Genomic DNA, 17,689 nt, shown 5'->3' on the forward strand with positions numbered 1-17,689 from the left:
GAGGGTCTCATTCACCTCTAGCCAGTTCCACGTGAATGTGACTCAGACTCTTTAGCCCAACAAGTTTCAGACCATGTTCCAGGCTTAAAGCTCTTAAACCTTTGGGTGTTTCTTTCTTTTTTTTCTTTTTTTTTTTTCAAGACAGTCTTGCTCTGTTGCCTGGGCTAGACTCGAACTCTTCAGCACAAGCAATCCTCCTGCCTCAGCCTCCCGAGTAGCTGGGACTGTAGGCATGCACAACCACGCCCGGCTAATTTTTTCTGTTTTTAGTTGTCCAGCTAATTTCTTTCTGTTTTTAGTAGAGACGGGATCTCGCTCTTGCTCAGGCTGGTCTCAAACTCTGGACCTCAAGCGATCCTCCCGCCTTGGCCTCCCAGAGAGCTAGGATTACAGGCGTGAGCCACCCTGCCCCGCCGAGAGTCTTGCTCCATCACCCTGGGTAGAGTGCAGTGGCGTCATCATATAGCTCACTGCAACCTCAAACTCCTGGGCTCAAGCGATCCCCCTGTTTCAGCCTCCCAAGTAGCTGGCACTAGAGGTGCATGCCAAGACACCCAGCTAATTTTTCTCTTTTTAGTAGAGACAGGTCTCACTCTTGCACAGGCTGGTCTTCAACTCCTGAGTTCAAATGATACTCCCACCATGGCCTCCCAGAGTGCTAGGATTAGAGGTGTGAGCCACCACGCCTGGCCTAATCAGAGGATTTCACCAAACCTTTAATACTGATAATGCGTGTCATGGTATATCACAACCCCCTTTGACTACATGATCTGTTTTCTTTTTTCTAAGAACACTGATTAACATCCTAAGGAAACCATGTTGAGTGGAATGTGATTCGTGCTTTGAACAGGGCTGGTTCTGCATGTTGCCTTGCCTAAGCCAGCTCCTGTCTCCCTTGCAGAGACAGACTACCTCTCTCAGTCTACCTCTCTCAACAGTTGCATGAGGTAGAGAGATATGCCCCATTTTGGAGAGGACACAATTGAGACTCAGGGATTTTGGTTAAGCCAGGGTCATAAGTGGATAAAACCAGAAGCTAGGTCTGAATTGCAATCCAGCACCTGTTCACATCCTCCCCAAAGTCCTTTTGGCTGCTTCAAATTAGACCTGGGCGTGGCCACAGCTCTTTGGGCTGCAGCATGGAAAGGTGTTCAAATGACGAGCAAAATCCCCAGCTCTGGTTGAGTTTTCCTCCTTGCTCTGGGGCTCAGAGTGTGTTGGTGCCTAACATTTTCTATTTATAATCTTCATTTTTGTGCATGTTGTATTAACTCATTGCACAAAGTAGATAGACTTGGTTCCCTTCTTCCCTCCCTCCCTCCCTCTCTCTCTCCTTCCTTCCTTTCTTCTTTTCTTTCTAAATCTCCACTAGATAATAAATTCCCAGAGGATAGAACTACATTCTTCAATAAACACATAGTAAATATACACACACATTTAATATACACATGGTGAATTACATTTAAACAATGCTTGGGGGCGCCTGTCTTTCCTGAATGCCTGCTTGTCCCTTCCCATCCATGTGTCCTGTTCATATAGATGATCCCATGTCAGGGAATGTCAGAGCTGAGAGGAAGTTAAAAATCAGCTAGTGCCAGGCAAGGTGGCTCAGGTCTGTAATCCCAGAACTTTGGGAGGCTAAGGTGAGAGGATTGCTTGAGGCCAGGAGTTCGAGACCAGCCTGAGCGCCATAGTGAGACCCCCGTCTCTACAAAAACATTGCAAATTAGCCGGGCATGGTGGCACGCACGTGTAGTCTTAGCTACTCAGGAGGCTGAGGCAGGACGATTGATTGAGCCCAGCAGCTTGAGGCCATAGTATGCCATGATCAGGCCTCCAGCCTGGGACAGAGGGAGACCCTGTCTCCAAAAAAAAGAGAGAGAGAAAAGAAATCAGCTAGTTCATCTTGTACATTTTTCAAATGAGGAGAGCCCAGAGAGGGTGTGGCTTGACCTCATGCAGCAAGGGGAGAGCTGGCCTGTCTGAATCTCGAAGGCCATAGAGATTTGCTGCCCCTTCGAGGTTGCTGAACTCAAGTGGCAGAAGAGATGGCGTGTGGGGATCCAGAATTCGAGTCCCCATAGGAGCTTTGGGTACTCACAGGCTGTGTCGTAAGCAAGGGGCACACATGTGCTTTAGTGAGGGAGGTTTCCTTGTCACTGCTGAGCTGCTTCTTGTCTTCCATTTGGAGGCTTCCAGGCCCTGTCAGGGCTCCCTGCCTTTCACTTTGACCCAGATGGGGCCAGGCTTATCCTTCTGGCTGCACAGCCTCTGACGCACCTTCTGCTCACCATGACTCTGGTCTTCTTTAAGAGAATTTTCTCCTGGATCATTGCCAAAGCATAGACAAGAGAGCTGGGAAGGGACTTCCCCCAGACACACAGAAACATGTCACTTTAGCTCCCTGTAGGTGGCTGTGGGGCTGGCACTGGGCGGGTGGCAGGGTGGCTGACAAAAGGTGGCCCAGCACGGAAGAAAATGACTAACTATTGCTTCCTCTTTGGGAGGGCAAGGCAGGAGGATCACTTGAGGCTAGGAAGGAGTTCAAGACTAGCCTGGAGCAACAGAGCGAGAACTGATCTCCACAGAAAGTAATAAAAAACAAACAAAACAAAACAAAACTAGCCGGGTGTGGTGGCACAGGCCTTTAGTCCCAGCTACTCAGGCAGCTGAAGCAGGAGGATCGCTTGAGCCCAGGAGTTCAAGGTTACAGTGAGCTATGATCGCACCACCGTACTCCAGCCTTGGAAACAGAACAAGAGACCCTGTCTCTAAAATAAAACAAAACAAAATAACTAGTGTCATAATCTTATTTTGTTCTTTTGGGCCAGTGACCTTTTGAGAGTTTGCTCATTTGTCGCTGTAATTCATTGCACAAATATTTATTTATTTCTTCATTCATTTAGAGACAGGGTCTCCCTATGTTGCCGAGGCTGGAGCGCAGTGGCTGTTCACAAGCACAATCCGACTACTGCTCAGCACGGGAGTTCTGACCTGCTCTGTTTCGACCTGGACCAGTTCACCCCTCCTTAGGCCACCTGGTGGTCCCCAGCTTCTGGGAGGTCACCATACTGATGCCGAACACACGAAACTCACTTGACATAGCGCACTACAGCCCAGAACTCCTGGGCTCAAGACATGCTTTCGCTCAGCCTCCTGACTAGCTGGGACTACAGCGCACACCACAGAGCCCAGCTATACTCCACAAATATCTAATAAGCGCACTCTCTCTCTCTTTTGTTTAATAGACAGACTCTCACAGTGTCACTCAGGCTAGAGTGCCGTGGCGTCAGCCTAGCTCACAGCAACCTCAAACTCCTGGGCTCAAGCGATCCTCCTGCCTCAGCCTCCGAGTAGCTGGGACTACAGGCGTGCACCACCACACCTGGCTAATTTTTTTCTATTTTTAGTAGAGACAGGGTCTTGCTCTTGCTCAGGCTGGTCTCAAACTCCTGACCTCAAGCAATCCTCCTGCCTCGGCCTCCCAGAGTGCTAGGATTATAGGTGTGAGCCACTGTGCCCAGCCATAACGAGCTCTTAAATGGCATTGGCACCATGGGATAGAGTTGTAGGCAAAGGCACAAGGGAGGAGGCATCTCTTTCTCACCCTGACCCTCAGGCTGCCTTTCCCTGCACCCACAGGCTGAGGCTGACGCTTATCTCTCGCGTGCCCCTCCAGAGAGATTCTGTTCTACAAGGAGATGTATACGGGTGGCCTGCTTTGATTCTGTGCATGGACAGCCTGGTTCCAGCCTCTAGAATGTTCCTGAGAACTGAGCACCTTTAGCCCAAGATTGCTGTCCACCATAAAAAGCCCTAGAAGCCCCCCTGCATTGGAGCCTTCTGAGGAGCAGAAAAAGTCCTAGGATCCTGGACTACATGTATTTCTACACATCATGGCTTGGGAAAGACCGATTACAACTTTTGCCTAGGCCGGGCACGGTGGCTCACGCCTGTAATCCCAGCACTCTAGGAGGCCGAGGTGGGAGGATTGCTTGAGATCAGGAGTTCCAGACCAGCCTGAGCAAGAGCGACACCCCTCCTCTACTAAAAAAAAAATAGAAAAATTAGCCGGGCCTGGTGGCACACACCTGTAGTTCCTGCTACTCGGGAGGCTGAGGCGGGAGGATCGCTTGAGCCCAGGAGTTTGAGGTTGCTGTGAGCTAGGCTGACGCCACGGCACTCTAGCCTGGGCGACACAGTGAGACTCTGTATCAAAAAGAAAAAAAAACAACTTTTGCCTAGGCCCGGAGACTAACTCACCTTCTTACTAGTGTAGGAGTCAAACTCCCTGGTCCAGAAACCACTGTGACCTTCCGCTCCTGTTCTAGCTAGGCCGGAGCTTGCAGCTTAGGAGACGATGAGGCAGGAGTTTCAGGGCCAGGGCCAGGTTCCCCACTGGGGCTTGTCACCTGAGCACAGCACAGGTGTTCACTGAGCCCCCGAGATACTCAGAGGCCTGTGCTCAGATATTGGGATGTGAAGACACAGCAAAGTTTATTCTGAGGGGGAGGGACAGACTGTGACAAGGAAATGAACAAGGGGACTTCAACTTACTGACGAGTGCTGTGGAGTGCTGTAGGAGTGCATGACATAGTGACTATGGAGGCCTCTGGTTTGGCTGGGGCAGGAGCGGGGGTAGGGGAGTCCCAAGAAGGTGGGTTTGAGGAAAGACCTAATCGTTTATTTATTTATTTTAATTTCACTTCTGTTTAAGAGGCGAGGTCTTGGGAGCTGAGCCCAATATCTCTTCCCCACTGCCAGACCCTGTTACCATGGCCAAAAATAAATAAATAATTGCTAGCGCTCAGGAGTTCAAGACCAGCCTGAGCAAGAGCAAGACCCCGTCACTACCAAAAAGTAGAAAAATTAGCTGGGCATTGTGGCCCGCATCTGTAGTCCCAGCTACTCGGGAGGCTGAGGCACGAGGATCGCTTGAGCCCAGGTGTTTGAGGTTGAAGTGAGCTGTGATGACGCCACTGCACTCTAGACAGGGTGACAGAGTGAGACTCTTTCTTAAAAAATGAAATAAATAAATAAATAGTTGGGCATGGTGGCTCAAGCCTGTAATTCCAGAAATTTGGAAGGCCAAGACAAGAGGATCGCTTCAGGCCAGGAGTTCGAGACCAACCTGGGCAACCTACGGAGATCCAGTCTCTACAAAAAATAAAATAAGAAAAATTAGCCGGACGTAGTGGTGCAAGCCTGCACTCCTAGCTACTCGGGAGGCCGAGGCAGGAGAATCACTTGAGTCCAGGAATTTGAGGCTGCCATAAGCTGTGATTGTGCCTCTGCACTCCAGCCTGGGTGACAGAGCAAGAAAGAAAAGAGACAGGGTCTCACTGTGTTGCCCAGGTTAGTCTCAAACTCCTGGCCTCAAGCAATCCTTCTGCCTCAGCCTCCCAAGTAGCTTGGACTACAGGTGTTAGCCACTGTGCCTGGCTCAGACCTGATTCTTAAAAAGGACTCAGCCTGGGAAGAGCATTCCAAGCAGAGGGGAACAGCCAGTGCCACAGTCCTTCCTCGTGGGGCAGAGACTGGCCCTGCTAGCTGGTAGGAGGAGCTGGCCTGGGAGGAGTCAGGCGTTTATTCTGACCGGCAGAAGTATGTTGCAAAGTGCTGCTTGCTCCATTTCCCACCGGTAAAATTCCTTGTTTGGACTCAATACATTTTCCTGCTCTCTGATTTCATTCCTACATTCCTTCATTCAAGGCGAGGATGTCACTGAGCAGCTAGGGTGGCCAGGTTTATCTAATGAAAATACAGGACTCCGGTTAGATTTGAATTTCAGATCAATCATGAATACTCTTTTCGTATAAGTACATCCCAAAGTGTCAGAGTATGTTCCATGTGCCAGGAGTCAGTCTGGGTTTGAATACTCCACTTAACACACAGCCCAGTGCCTTCAGAGGAACTGGTCAAACATGAAGGTCAGGGTTTTTTGTGGCTTAGAAGACAGAAGTGAACAACAGGCTGCTAAGGTCCACTTTGACCCCAAATTTTGACCTTGAACGAGTGATTTCTTTGGGTGTCCCCGACTCTACTTGGATGCCCACATTGTATCAATCAAAATGCCTTTGCTGTCCCCCAAATCACAGATACACATCATGTCTTGTGGGGACATTGAGCTGGGTGCTTGGTTCCTCCGGTGGTGGGACATGGGTTCTGGCCCTTTACAAAGGAGTGAAGTGAAGGTGTCCTGCTGGGGATGCTGGCTCACACCTGTAAGCCCAGTGACTCGGGAGACTGAGGCAGGAGGATCGCTTGAGCCCAGGAGTTTAAAGCTACAGTGAGCCGTGATTGCGCCACTGCACTCCAGCCTGGGCGACAGAGGGAGACCCAGACTCTTAAAAAAAAGAGAGACAGAAGCTGTCCTTTTCTGAGGGAGAGGACGGTAGTGTGTTCAGTACTTGCTGTCCCACTGCCCATAAGTACTGAGATAAGGTATAAAGATTGGAAGATTCTAGAAAGAAATTATGTGGCAGTGGGCCACAATTCCCGTCACAGGGTTGAGTCGGCACCATCATGGGTTCTGTGTGTACACAAAGCCCACCCTGGCTCCCCACTCTGCAGACAGTGCATGTGGGCGTCCCAGAGCCGGGCCAAACCTGGGGTGTGGCCAGTGGTCATTCCAGGACACACCCAGGGAAGGGCAAGACAAATAATCCCTTGACAAAGAATTCCCTTGTCACCTGGGTTTTGGGTCTGAGGAGAACTAGATGGATGCCAAGAGAGAAATAAATCCTGTGAAAGAGGGACGCAGGGACGGCCCAGTGAGGACGTCCTTTAGTGGGCTGCCGTTGGATTACACGTTATACAAGGGCGGCCGGCACTGTCGCCACCTGATGACACCACCTGACCCTGCTTCGCGTTCAGCCCTGGATGAATCACTGCCATCCCCAAGTTCGGTTCTGGCGATGTGAGCTGAGTGTGGTGGGGGCAGAAGGACAATGGCTCTGGCCTGAGGGGACTTGGAGATTCCATCCTTCCCCTGGACTTGGGGCTCAGCCACTCTCCCCAGCTGTCAGTGTCCTGCTGGATCTGACGCCAGACATCAGCCGAGTGCAAGGTGACAGTGGACCTGCGTGGCAGTGCCGCCCTCCGTAAACATCACAGGCGGGGCCAGCAGCCCCGATGCCCTTCCGGTGTCCTCTCTGGAGTGGCCAAAAAGAAGGGGACTGTGCCCAGAGCCTGACAACCCCAGGCCCAGATGCTTGGCTGTGCCAGTAGTGAACGCAGAATTCCTCAGATGCCTGGGTCTCGGCGGCCGGGCAGCAGAGGCGGGAATGTTGTCCGGCTGTCACCAGCTTGGCCAAGGGAGGCCTCCCCTCTTTCCTGTCACAGCTTCCCCTGCCGCCTGCCCTCTGGTTGTCCCCGAACTACTGTGAGCCCCTTCTCACCGATGGTCAACCCTCACTCCTGTTTGAGGCCCGTTGTCAAGGATGGAGTGTCCACCCTCCAAGGGCAGGAACTTTGTCTGGTATGGTCCCTGCTGTGTTTCCCGTGCCTGGTGCACAATAGGTGCTCAATAAATGTTTGGCAAGTAAATGAGGGAATGGTGTAGCCCTGACACCCAGAGAACCCTCAGCGTCCTCTTCGCCCTGCATATTACAGGAGGGGAACTGAGAGGCTGGGAGGGGAAGGCCACCTCACACCCCTGCTGATGAACACAGAGTCCAGCCGGACTGGAGTCTGGAGACATCCAGCTCAGCCTTCCTAGCTGGGTGGGCTGCTCCCGCCCACCCTACCTGGTGGGGCCCCTGCCTGGGCGGCCCTTGTAGCTCCTGGGCCCACTGTGCCCCCTGGCGGCCAAGGACGGAGCAGTTGCGCCAGTAGCAACTGGGGACACATGCAGATGAAGACAGAGTGGGAAATACACTTCCGGTTCACAACAATTCTTCTGAGCAGTTTGTGATTAACCCTTTAGGGAAGCATCTGTGCTCAGGACCCTGTGATAGCAGGACAGTATCAGGGCCACACAGAGGCTCGCTCTGGACAGAACGTGCCTCATGGCAGATGGAGCCTGAAGTCCATGTTGCATAAACACTAAGTGAACAAAACAAACAGGGCCAGGCACGGTGGCACACGCCTGCAATCCCAGCACTTCGGGAGGCTGAGGCAGGAGATCGCTTGAGCCCAGGAGTTCGAGGCTGCAGTGAGCTATGATCGTGCCACTGCATTCCAGGGTGGGTGACAGAGCAAGACCCTGTCTTCAAAAAAAAAAAAAACCACACACAAAAAAACAAACACATATGGGCAAAGTTTTATCTCTAGAGAGCTGTGCTTCAGGGAGCTTTTTAGCATAAATGACAGGGATGGGGACAACAGGTGCTGATTTGTCTCCCACAGACACCTGATTTAGTGTGAGAATGTCACTAGTTCACAAATGACATTTGTAGCAAGTAAGGCGTTGGAAGTCTTGTGTTTTTCATAAAGCAGCGCTGTAAGAGTCTCTTCAGCTACTTCCTGGTTCCTAAAAAAAATTATCCAAAATGTCAAAGTATAAGGAAATCAAATTCACCTGGAAATTAATCTTTTTCTTTCCTTTTTCAGCCGATTGGATTGTAATCTCACCATGTGAACATGAATTTGGGGTGAAATGAGAAACTTTGAAATGTGTAAACAATCTTCTCCCTCTTACTCTCTGGGGACCCCACAGTGGTGGGCAGAGGGGAAGGGGAAGGGCTTTATCAAGGGACTCGGGGTGATGAGGCACCGAGGGGAGCAGCCCTGGCAGAAGGGCAGGTGGGAGTGAGGGTGGAATGTTCAGGAACCTGAGAGGGGCTGGCAGAGGCAGGCAAGACCGGAGAGGAGGCTGGAGGACATCCAGGTGAGAGACGGTGGCTTGGACTTGGGGAGGGGCAGTGGAGATGGCCAGGAGCCGAAGGAGTGACGGGCTGGATTTCAGAGGATTGGGCATGTGTCAGGGTCACTAATGATCACTTGCTGTATGGGCCAGCTGCCCCCAGCTGCCTGCTGGCCTCTGTGAAGCCCATTCCTGTCCTCCCTTGATCCCTGAGGCCATCTCCTGGGTGTTTCTGTCGCCCACTTTCTAAGTAGTGTGTTCTGTAGATCCCGTGAGTTTCTTTCTTTTAGAGACAGAGTCCTGCTCTGTCACCCAGGCCGAAGTGCAGTGGTGTCATCATAGCTCACTGTAGCCTTGAACTCCTGGGCTCAAGTGATCCTCCTGCCCCAGCCTCCCGAGTAGCTGGGACCACAGGTGCAGACCACCTCACATGGCTAATTAAAAAAAAATTTTTTTTGTAGAGACAGGGTCTCACTATGTGGCCCAGGTGGTCTCGAACTCAAAGATTCTCCCTGCCTTGGTCTCCCAAAACGCTGAGATTACAGGCATGAGCCACGCCGGACCCCATGAGCTTCTTCACATGGTGCATTTGTCTCAGCGAGTCCTGCTGAAAAAAAACCTGTTTGGCTTTCCTTGATAGGTTCCCAAAGCCCTGACCATGGTGGCTGTCCTTCACTTATCTGGGACCTGCTAGTTTCTTGGATGAGGTCCGACCTCTTTGGCCAGGCACCTGGGCACTGTCCTGGGGCACGCGCCTGCTGAGCCCAGACGGTCTGCCCACCTTGGCTCCAACGTGCACTTCCCTTGACTCACGTGGGTCCCTCCTTTCCGGCTCCTTCTGTCTGTCTTCTCTGCATTTCCTGTCCCTGGCCAAGCCCTCCCCTGCCCTCTGGGCCTTCCCTGCATGTCGGCCTGGGTGGCTCTTGCTTGTGTCTCTCCCACATGTGGACCGTATCTGGGTTACAGTCCTGTCAACAGAGCTGGCCGTCGACAGGCTCTGAGATGGGGTCTGTGTGGCCTGCTTGGGGATGTGCGAGGGACTGAATGTTTGTGTCCCCCAAATTTGCATGTTGAGGCCGGGCGCGGTGGCTCACACCTGTAATCTTAGCACTCTGGGAGGCCGAGGCGGGTGGATTGTTTGAGCTCAGGAGTTCAAGACCAGCCTGAGCAAGAGCGAGACCCCGTCTCTACTAAAAATAGAAAGAAATTAATTGGACAACTAAAAATATATAGAAAAAATTAGCCGGGCATGGTGGTGCATGCCGGTAGTCCCAGCTACTCAGGAGGCTGAGGCAGAAGGATCGCTTGAGCCCAGGAGTGTGAGGTTGCTGTGAGCTAGGCTGACGCCACGGCACTCACTCTAGCCTGGGAAACACAGTGAGACTCTCTCTCAAAAAAAAAAAAAATTCGCATGTTGAAATGCGATGGTATTTGGGGCTGGGGCCTTTGGGAGGTGATTAGGCCGAGAGGGTGGAGCCAGAGAGCTCCCTGGCCCCTTCCCTCCACCTCGTGAGGACACGGAGAGAGGACAGCAGTCTGCAAGCCAGCTGCCAGCCGTCACCAGACTCTGAACCACCAGCACCTTGATCTTGGACTTCCCAGCCTTCGGAACTGTGAGAAATGAGTATTTGTTGTTTATAAGCTGCCCAGTCTGTGGCAACTTGTTATAGCAGCCCGAACAGATGGAGACAGAACATGAAGTGGCCGCTGGGAGGATTTCCACCGGAATATTCCTCGGGTGCTGGCTTCTGGAAGCTGCGTTTGCTGGACGGCAGAGGCAAGATGGACATGGATGCTGGCGGGGTGGCTTGTCCCATGGTGGGCCTCTCACACCGTGCTCGGGTCGAGTGAGAACTCAGGGGCTGGTGATGTAGGACGGGCACATGACGGTCCCCTGCCTGTCGGAGGGAATGACATTGAAGCTGACAACTAGGGCTGAGCAGAGTCTAACTGGAGTGAAAAGGCCACTTGACGCTGAGTTGGCCGGGACGGGGCAGAGGGAGCCCGGGCACTGATGGGGGTGGCGATTACCACGCTGGGAATCAGACACTCGCACGTGCAGTGGCCAGTGGTTCTGCCCCAGGACCATGGCCCAGAGGAGCCCCCTGGGGCAGGCAGGACCCAGAGATGGTCTGTGGGTCCATGATGAGGCACCAGGGGCAAAGGGTGGCGGGCACGCCCCCTGGGCGCACTGCACGTTCAAACGCAGGGTGTGCGCTGGGACAGGGAGTGGCTGCCTGGCCCTATCTGCACACATTAAAGACACAGGCAAACCGAAGAGAACTGAAAACACGTGTTCAAACAAAAAAAGAAAACCGAGTCCGGGCATGTTCAGAGCCGCACTGTTCCCAGCTGCCACAAGGGGGCAACAACCCAAATGTCCACCGGTGGATGATGAGCGGGTGAACAAAATGCTGTCCACTCGTACAGGGGATATTTTTCAGCCATAAAAAGGAATGAAGCACTTAAAACAGCAACTTAAAGTACTGTAAGCAACAACAAAAAAAGAGAAAAAAAGAAAAAGGAATGAAGGTCTGATCCACGCTACAATGTGAATGAATCTCAAAAACATGCTGCCGAGTGGAAGTCAGACATAAAAGGTCACCAACCTGTGTGGTTCCATTAGCGTAAAATGTCCAGAACAGGCAAATCCACTGACACAGAAAGCACATTAGTGGCTGCCAGGGGCTGGGAGACGGGGAGTGACTGCTGATGGGGACGGGATTTCCCTTTGCGGGGATGAAATTGTTCTGGAACTGGACAGAGGTAATAGTAGTGCCACATTGTGAATGTACTCAATGTCACTGACTGTCTATTTTAACACAGTTTATTTTATGCTATGTGAATTTCACCTCAGAAAACACAACAAAACAACCCGACAGGTGCATAGAGGCCAAAGGCTGGGGGGGCATGGTGGATCACACCTGTAATCCCAGCACTTTGGGAGGCCAGGAGTTCTACACCAGCCTGAGCAACACGGCAAGACCCCATCTCTTAAAAAAGACAAAAATAAGGCAGGGCGCGGTGGCTCACGCCTGTAATCCTAGCACTCTGGGAGGCCGAGGCGGGCGGATTGTTTCAGCTCAGGAGTTCGAGACCAGCCTGAGCAAGAGCTAGACCCCGTCTCTGCTAAAAATAGAAAGAAATTATCTGGACAACTAAAAATATATCGAGAAAATCAGCCAGGCATGGTGGCGCATGCCTGTAGTCCCAGCTACTTGGGAGGCTGAGGCAGGAGGATCACTTGAGCCCAGGAGTTTGAGGTTGCTGTGAGCTAGGCTGACGCCACGGCACTCTAGCCCGGGCAACAGAGTGAGACTCTGTCTCAAAAAAAAAAAAAACCAAAAATAAAAAATGAACGGGGCGTGGTGGCATGAGCCCATAGTCCCAACCACTCCGGAGGCCCAAGAGTCCAAGGCTGCAGTGAGCTATGATTGCACCACTGCACTTTAGCCTGGGTGACAGAGTGAGACCCTGTCTCTTAAGAAAATTTTTTTTTAAGAACAGAGACCACAAGGACACCCAGGCGTGACAGCAAGTCTGCCTATGGGAGGGCCTGTGTACTGGCATCGCAGGGGGTCCCCTCTCCTGGTGGGGACAGACCATTATCAATAAAGGGAGATGAAGACTCAAGTATCAGGTTGCCCAGTTCAGGATACGGGGCTCTGCGTCCTCACGCCCTGTTGGCTGAAGACCCCACACCCCGCCACAAAGAAGGGCTCCACTGATGGGCAGAGGGTGGCAGTTGTCTCTCGGATGGCTCTTGGGGCGAGGGGCAGACGAAACGACGAAGACGCAGTGAATGGCTCCTGTATGTTATTTTACTTTGAATATATAGGAAGAGAAATCCACAAACGGGAAGCTATGTTCTATGGTTATGTCCTTTAAACAATGTTTCGTATTTACAAAAAAAAATTTTTCCTGGTCAAAAAGAGCACCAGCTGAAAAGTTACAGGCTGCTAAAACCATTAAGATATCACAAACCCATTAAAGGACATTACACCAAAGGTACTTGTTAGGAAGCTTGAACGAAGCAGACAACACAACCCACTCACTTAGCCACTGCGGTTCCCATTTCCCCGCCTGTGTCCCTGCTAAGTGGGGCTGGGAGTGCTGACCCCAGGGAGAGGACCCCGTGACCCCCTGGCCATAGGACCAGGTGGGAGGTGCACTCAAGGGTACGTCCAGCTTTCAGCAACTGATCTGCCACCAGAATCTCTTTCTTTTACCCCTTCGTTCCTGTCTGCTGAGGGGTCTGGAGTTCTTATCTGTTCTTCCTAAACACATAGCTACGGGACGCTGTGTGTGACGTCTCCTTGGGAGCCTTCCAGTCCTGGGAGCGAACGAGACACTGCAAGGCACCGACTATGGACTCACAGGAAGGTACTTTGTGTAATCAGATCTGCTGTGAAGGGAGGTTCAAAACTTACACGCGCGCGCGCGCACACACACACACACACACACGATTTGGCTTCCATAAAGCTCGAGTGGAATATTAAATATCGAGTACTGAATTTTTAATTATAAACTTGAAAATCTCATCCTTAACTTTACATATACATAGATAACAGGGTGGTCACTAAAAGCACTTCAACATCAGGACAGATGTTAAGTTCTGAGGTTCTTTTTTCAATTGCTCTACATACAAAATGCCCTAGAAGCAAAGAAAGGCTTAAATAAATAGGTAGAAACGAACATGATGTACGTGATTGAGTGAACGTGGGTCTGGAGAGGCGGGACGCTGTGGGGGCCGAGCTGGCAGAAACAGACCCTGGCGGCATGGAAGGCGCCGTCTCAGGGACGGAGGGGAGGACCCTGGGGCTCCTTCGAGGTGGGGCCAGCAGAGGCCGTGGCTTGGGGGGGAGGAAGACAGGATGGGGACAGTGTGTGGGCCAAGGCTGCACTCTCTTCTATTGGCCTCATCAGCCTGGGGGCGTGTTGGCCGAGGGGACCGCCCCTCAGGGCAGCATAGGACAGGGACAGGCTCTCCCTGGTGACCCAGAGACTCTGTCCTCTCAGGACAGGCCCCTACCAGCCTGTCCTCCATGCCACTCTGGCTGTGGGCGGTGGCCCTGCTATGGCTAAGGCACACCCAGGCCTCAGGGGTCTGAGCGGCCGACCTGAGCTAGCCCAGATCCCTTCGGTGAGAGGCACCCACACGCCCAGGAGTGCACGGGCAACAGGGCGTGAAGCGGCCACCCACCCTGACGAGAGACCCCCAGCATCCTGCCGCAGGGAGATGCTCCCAGGCTCCGGAAGCTGGACAGGGTGGTGTCTTGATCCCTGATCCCAGCTGCCACCATTCCCAACGCCACTGTCACTGCTGGGGCACCTCTCCGATTATCCAAGAGCATAAAACCAAGTGCTGCTGTTTGGGCCCAGCAGGGGATCCCTGGGGTCCGGCTGGGGAAGAGGTGCCGACACTGTCCCCCAGAGACCTGGCCGGGGGGGCGTCTTCCTCTCTCCTGAGAGGATGGCGGGAGGCCAGGAGCCTGAGCCGTGCAGAGCCGCCAGGAAGAAGGCCCCTTGGCTCCAGGTCTGAGGGCCCGTGCCCTGCGCCCGCGTCAGCCTGAGGAGACGGGGCTTACTCTTGGGCAAGGCGCCCCTCCCCGCCTCCTGCCCCTCAGCAGCCGCACCATGGGGGAAGGCGGCTGGCGCCAACAGTCTCAGCGCCCAGCTCTGTGAAACTCCACCGCGCACACGCACACATGCACATACGCACGCGCACGCACACGCCTGTGTTTATAATCCTGTGCAACACCCCCGTGGCGGGCCGGTGGATCCGGTCGAGCTGCAGATATCTGGAGGCTGAGCTCACGCATCCCCAAGGGCCCTTGACCAGAGGCCCTGGCTGTCACAGGGACTGACGCTGGAGAGAAAGGCAAGCCAGGAAAGCGTTGGGACGTGTGCTTTGTCCCACACGTGGCCATCGCTTCTTCCCACCAAACTTGGCCAGAAACTGGCGTCTCGCCTTTAGACTCTGGAGGCTGCCTTGAGCGGCCCCTGGCTGGCATCAAGGCCCGGGCGATGGAGGGTCAGGGACGATGCCCCTGAGGTACGGCCCACCTGGCACAAGGATCAGGACCGGCACCCACTCCCAGCCCAGATGTGCGCCTGGCAAGTGCGACTCAGACGTGGACAGGCAGTTGGGTCCACTTCAGAGGATGGCTCCGGAGTCAGCTCCAACGTCCACCTGCAGGCCTCAGCACCAGGGGTCCTGGCACGAGGCGGGAAAGGCCAGCTGCCCCTGCTGGGAGGGCAGGAACTGGCCCCGCACACTCCCCAGGACTTGGAAGCTCTAGACCCGGTCAGGAAGGAAGCACGCTTCCAGGGGATGCGCACGTGCTGTCTGGATGGAAGGTGGAGACGCACAGGCCGAGTGGCTGGGCGGCCCCTCCAGGCCCTCACAGGAGACTGGCCAGGCTGGTGTTGGGTCCATTCTGAGCTTGGAACTGCACAGGGGGTGGGCCGTCCGTCCACTGCAGGGAGGAGAGCACACACACGGGTGAGGAGGCACGGGCTGTTCCCAGGGAGAGCGAGCCTGGAGTGCTGCTCTCCTGGGGCTGGTCACCCAGCAGGGCCCCTCTGTGCTCCACATCCGAGCCCGACAGGTGCCCAAGAAGCCCCTGCATCGCCCGCCCCTCCAGCCGGGTGGAGGTGTCCGTAGCTGTTTCCTGCAACAGAAGGAGCTCCCGAGGCAGAGTCAGGGTTTGTTGGACAAAGAGAAACATAGCCAAGTGTGCCCTTTTCTCCCCTAGGTGGGGGGACCCACCAAGGAGCCCACAGGCCCCCCGCTCTGCCCCGCATGCCCATACCGTGATGAGGTTGTGCTCGGGGAGGCTACAGGCCTCGATGTGGTCTTGGAGCAGCTGCTGTGAGAAGTTCTGGTGCATCTGGGCAGCTTCGTGGGCGTCCATGGCGTTCCCACAGGCCTTGTTCAGGTCTGAGGCAAGACACGTGAATGGGGGACTGTCTGCCCTGCCACCGCCCACACCCCCCACTGGGTGCAGGTGGAGCCCTAAGGTCAAACCCTGGCTCCACCAGTGGATCTCTGGGTGCCTGGCATGCCACCGGCCCTGAGCCCTGTCTTGGGACAGCAAAGCCACATGTTGGCTACCCTCGAGGGGCAGGACAGGGCTGGTCAGGCAGCATCGGGAGGGGACCCAATGCTGGGCTCCTCACTCACCTGCCCAGGGAGCCCCGGCCAGCCCTCGAGTGCACAGGCGTTTGCCGGGGCAGGGCCCCAACGCCCTCTCCTGAGGCGGGAGGCCACACAACCCACTGTAGGTGAGACTGCACCGCCCCTCCTCCCCAGGGCCCTGGGCACATCTCTGGACCCGTTTCCTAGCCTGGGGGAGCCGCAGTGTCAACATTGACTGGGTCCTGCTGAGCACCCGCCCTGCACCCAGAGCACCCTGGCTGCTCCTATCCTATAGGATGACCACTATCTGCCTGTAGGAAGAGGCAGTCGAGGCTGAGAGAGCCAGGGCTTGCTAAGCCTCTGGGTGTCGTGCAGACGGAACCAGATCCTGCCCAGAGCTGATGACATGAGTGGGTCCGGTGCCTGCTGCGCTCCAGCAGGAGTACCTGCCACCCGTGCTGGAACTGGGCCATGGGCCACCGAAGCCCAGGTCGAGCAGGGCTTGCCCAGCAGCCCTGACCTCTGGGTAGGCCAGGCCAGGGTCAAGGAGGAGCTGTAGCTGTTGCACTTACCTCTCAGCAGGGCCGATGACCACAGCTGCACCGACATGTCCGGGATCTTGCTGGCCAGCTGCATGGCGGGCACCACCATGTTGTTACTCTCCTGTCAATCAACAGCAGCCAAGAGAGCACTAAGAGGACAGTGGCAGGAACAGCCTGGGACCCACGTGCCAAACCCAACCAGGGCTGTGCTATCCTTCTGCTGCCTGGAGAACTCCTACTTCTACCTTAGAGCCCATTTCAAATGGCCCTCTCAGAAGTACTCCTGGCCCACCTTGAGAAAAACAAACTACCCTCACTCCTGGCTCTGCGTGTTCCTCCTCAGGGTGGAAAGGCCAGTGGACAACTCCGGGTGCCTCTGTCTTTCCAAGCAGAGAAAAAGGCACTGGTGGCAATTAGCTCGACTGACAATATGAACCAATGAGAAACACGGATTCATCCAGGGGACCCGGGACCTGGGAGGGGTGCAGCCTGCCCCAGGCCTGTTCCAGTAGGAGGAAAGGCCGCTGAATGGGTAAAGAAGCGACAAAGGAAGGTGTGTTTTACATACAAGTTGGCGCTTGTGGAAGGCCGCCGCAGACACACGGGGCTCTGGGGGTGCAGGGCACATGAATCCTCCAAGCCCGATCCTCCGCCGTGCGACCCCACAGTGCTGCCCTCACCTGGAGCCCCACTGTCCTCAGGATGTGGCCAGAGGAGGCCAGTGAGAGACATCAGGGGCCATAAAAACACCTGTCCCTGTCTCCATGGTGAGGGCTCGGGGGCAGTGGGCAGAAGCCTGCGCTGCACAGGCCCTGTGGTGACCAGCAGTGCTGCTCTGACCCTGCCTGGGCCAAGGACAGAGAGCCCCACCGGCCTGGTCGTTGGGTTCAGGGTGTGGCTGGGAGAACTCCCTTTGTGGTGGCTCCCAGCAGCCTGGGAGTACTTGTCACATCGCTGAGAGACATAAAAATCCTCAAAATCGACTCCTGGGAGCCAGCTTCACCAGAACCACAGCAGTGTGGGGAATATTCTGATCTATCTATCTACTTATTTATTTATTTTTAGGGTCTCACTCTGTCACCCAGGCTGGAGTGCAGTGGCACCATGACAGATCACTGCAACCTCCAACTCCTGGCTTCAAGCGATCCTCCCGCCTTGGCCTCCCAAAGTGCTGGGATCGCAGGCGTGAGTCACCACACT

The 17,689-nt window shown here is 54.3% G+C and overlaps 1 protein-coding gene across 5 annotated transcripts in view; it reads right to left on the reverse strand.

Annotated features, from left to right (window-relative positions):
* Positions 1 to 13,310: 13,310 nt before the first annotated feature.
* MAU2 (MAU2 sister chromatid cohesion factor) overlaps positions 13,311 to 17,689 on the reverse strand; it is a 28,519-nt gene continuing 24,140 nt past the window's right edge. For 3 of the 5 annotated variants that reach the window (XM_012654048.1, XM_012654047.1, XM_012654046.1), the window contains exons 17-18: positions 16,520 to 16,610; positions 13,311 to 15,749 (exon numbers count right to left, since the gene is read on the reverse strand). In XM_012654048.1, the coding sequence (XP_012509502.1) occupies positions 15,211 to 15,749; positions 16,520 to 16,610 (630 nt within the window). In that variant the 3' untranslated portion in view covers positions 13,311 to 15,210. The remainder of the gene's footprint in view (positions 15,750 to 16,519; positions 16,611 to 17,689) is intronic. The other 2 variants (XM_012654050.1, XM_012654049.1) reach the window with 1 other exon arrangement.

Source organism: Propithecus coquereli, unplaced genomic scaffold (assembly GCF_000956105.1).
Source record: "Propithecus coquereli isolate 6110/MARCELLA unplaced genomic scaffold, Pcoq_1.0 Scaffold438, whole genome shotgun sequence".
Lineage (NCBI taxonomy): Eukaryota > Metazoa > Chordata > Mammalia > Primates > Indriidae > Propithecus > Propithecus coquereli.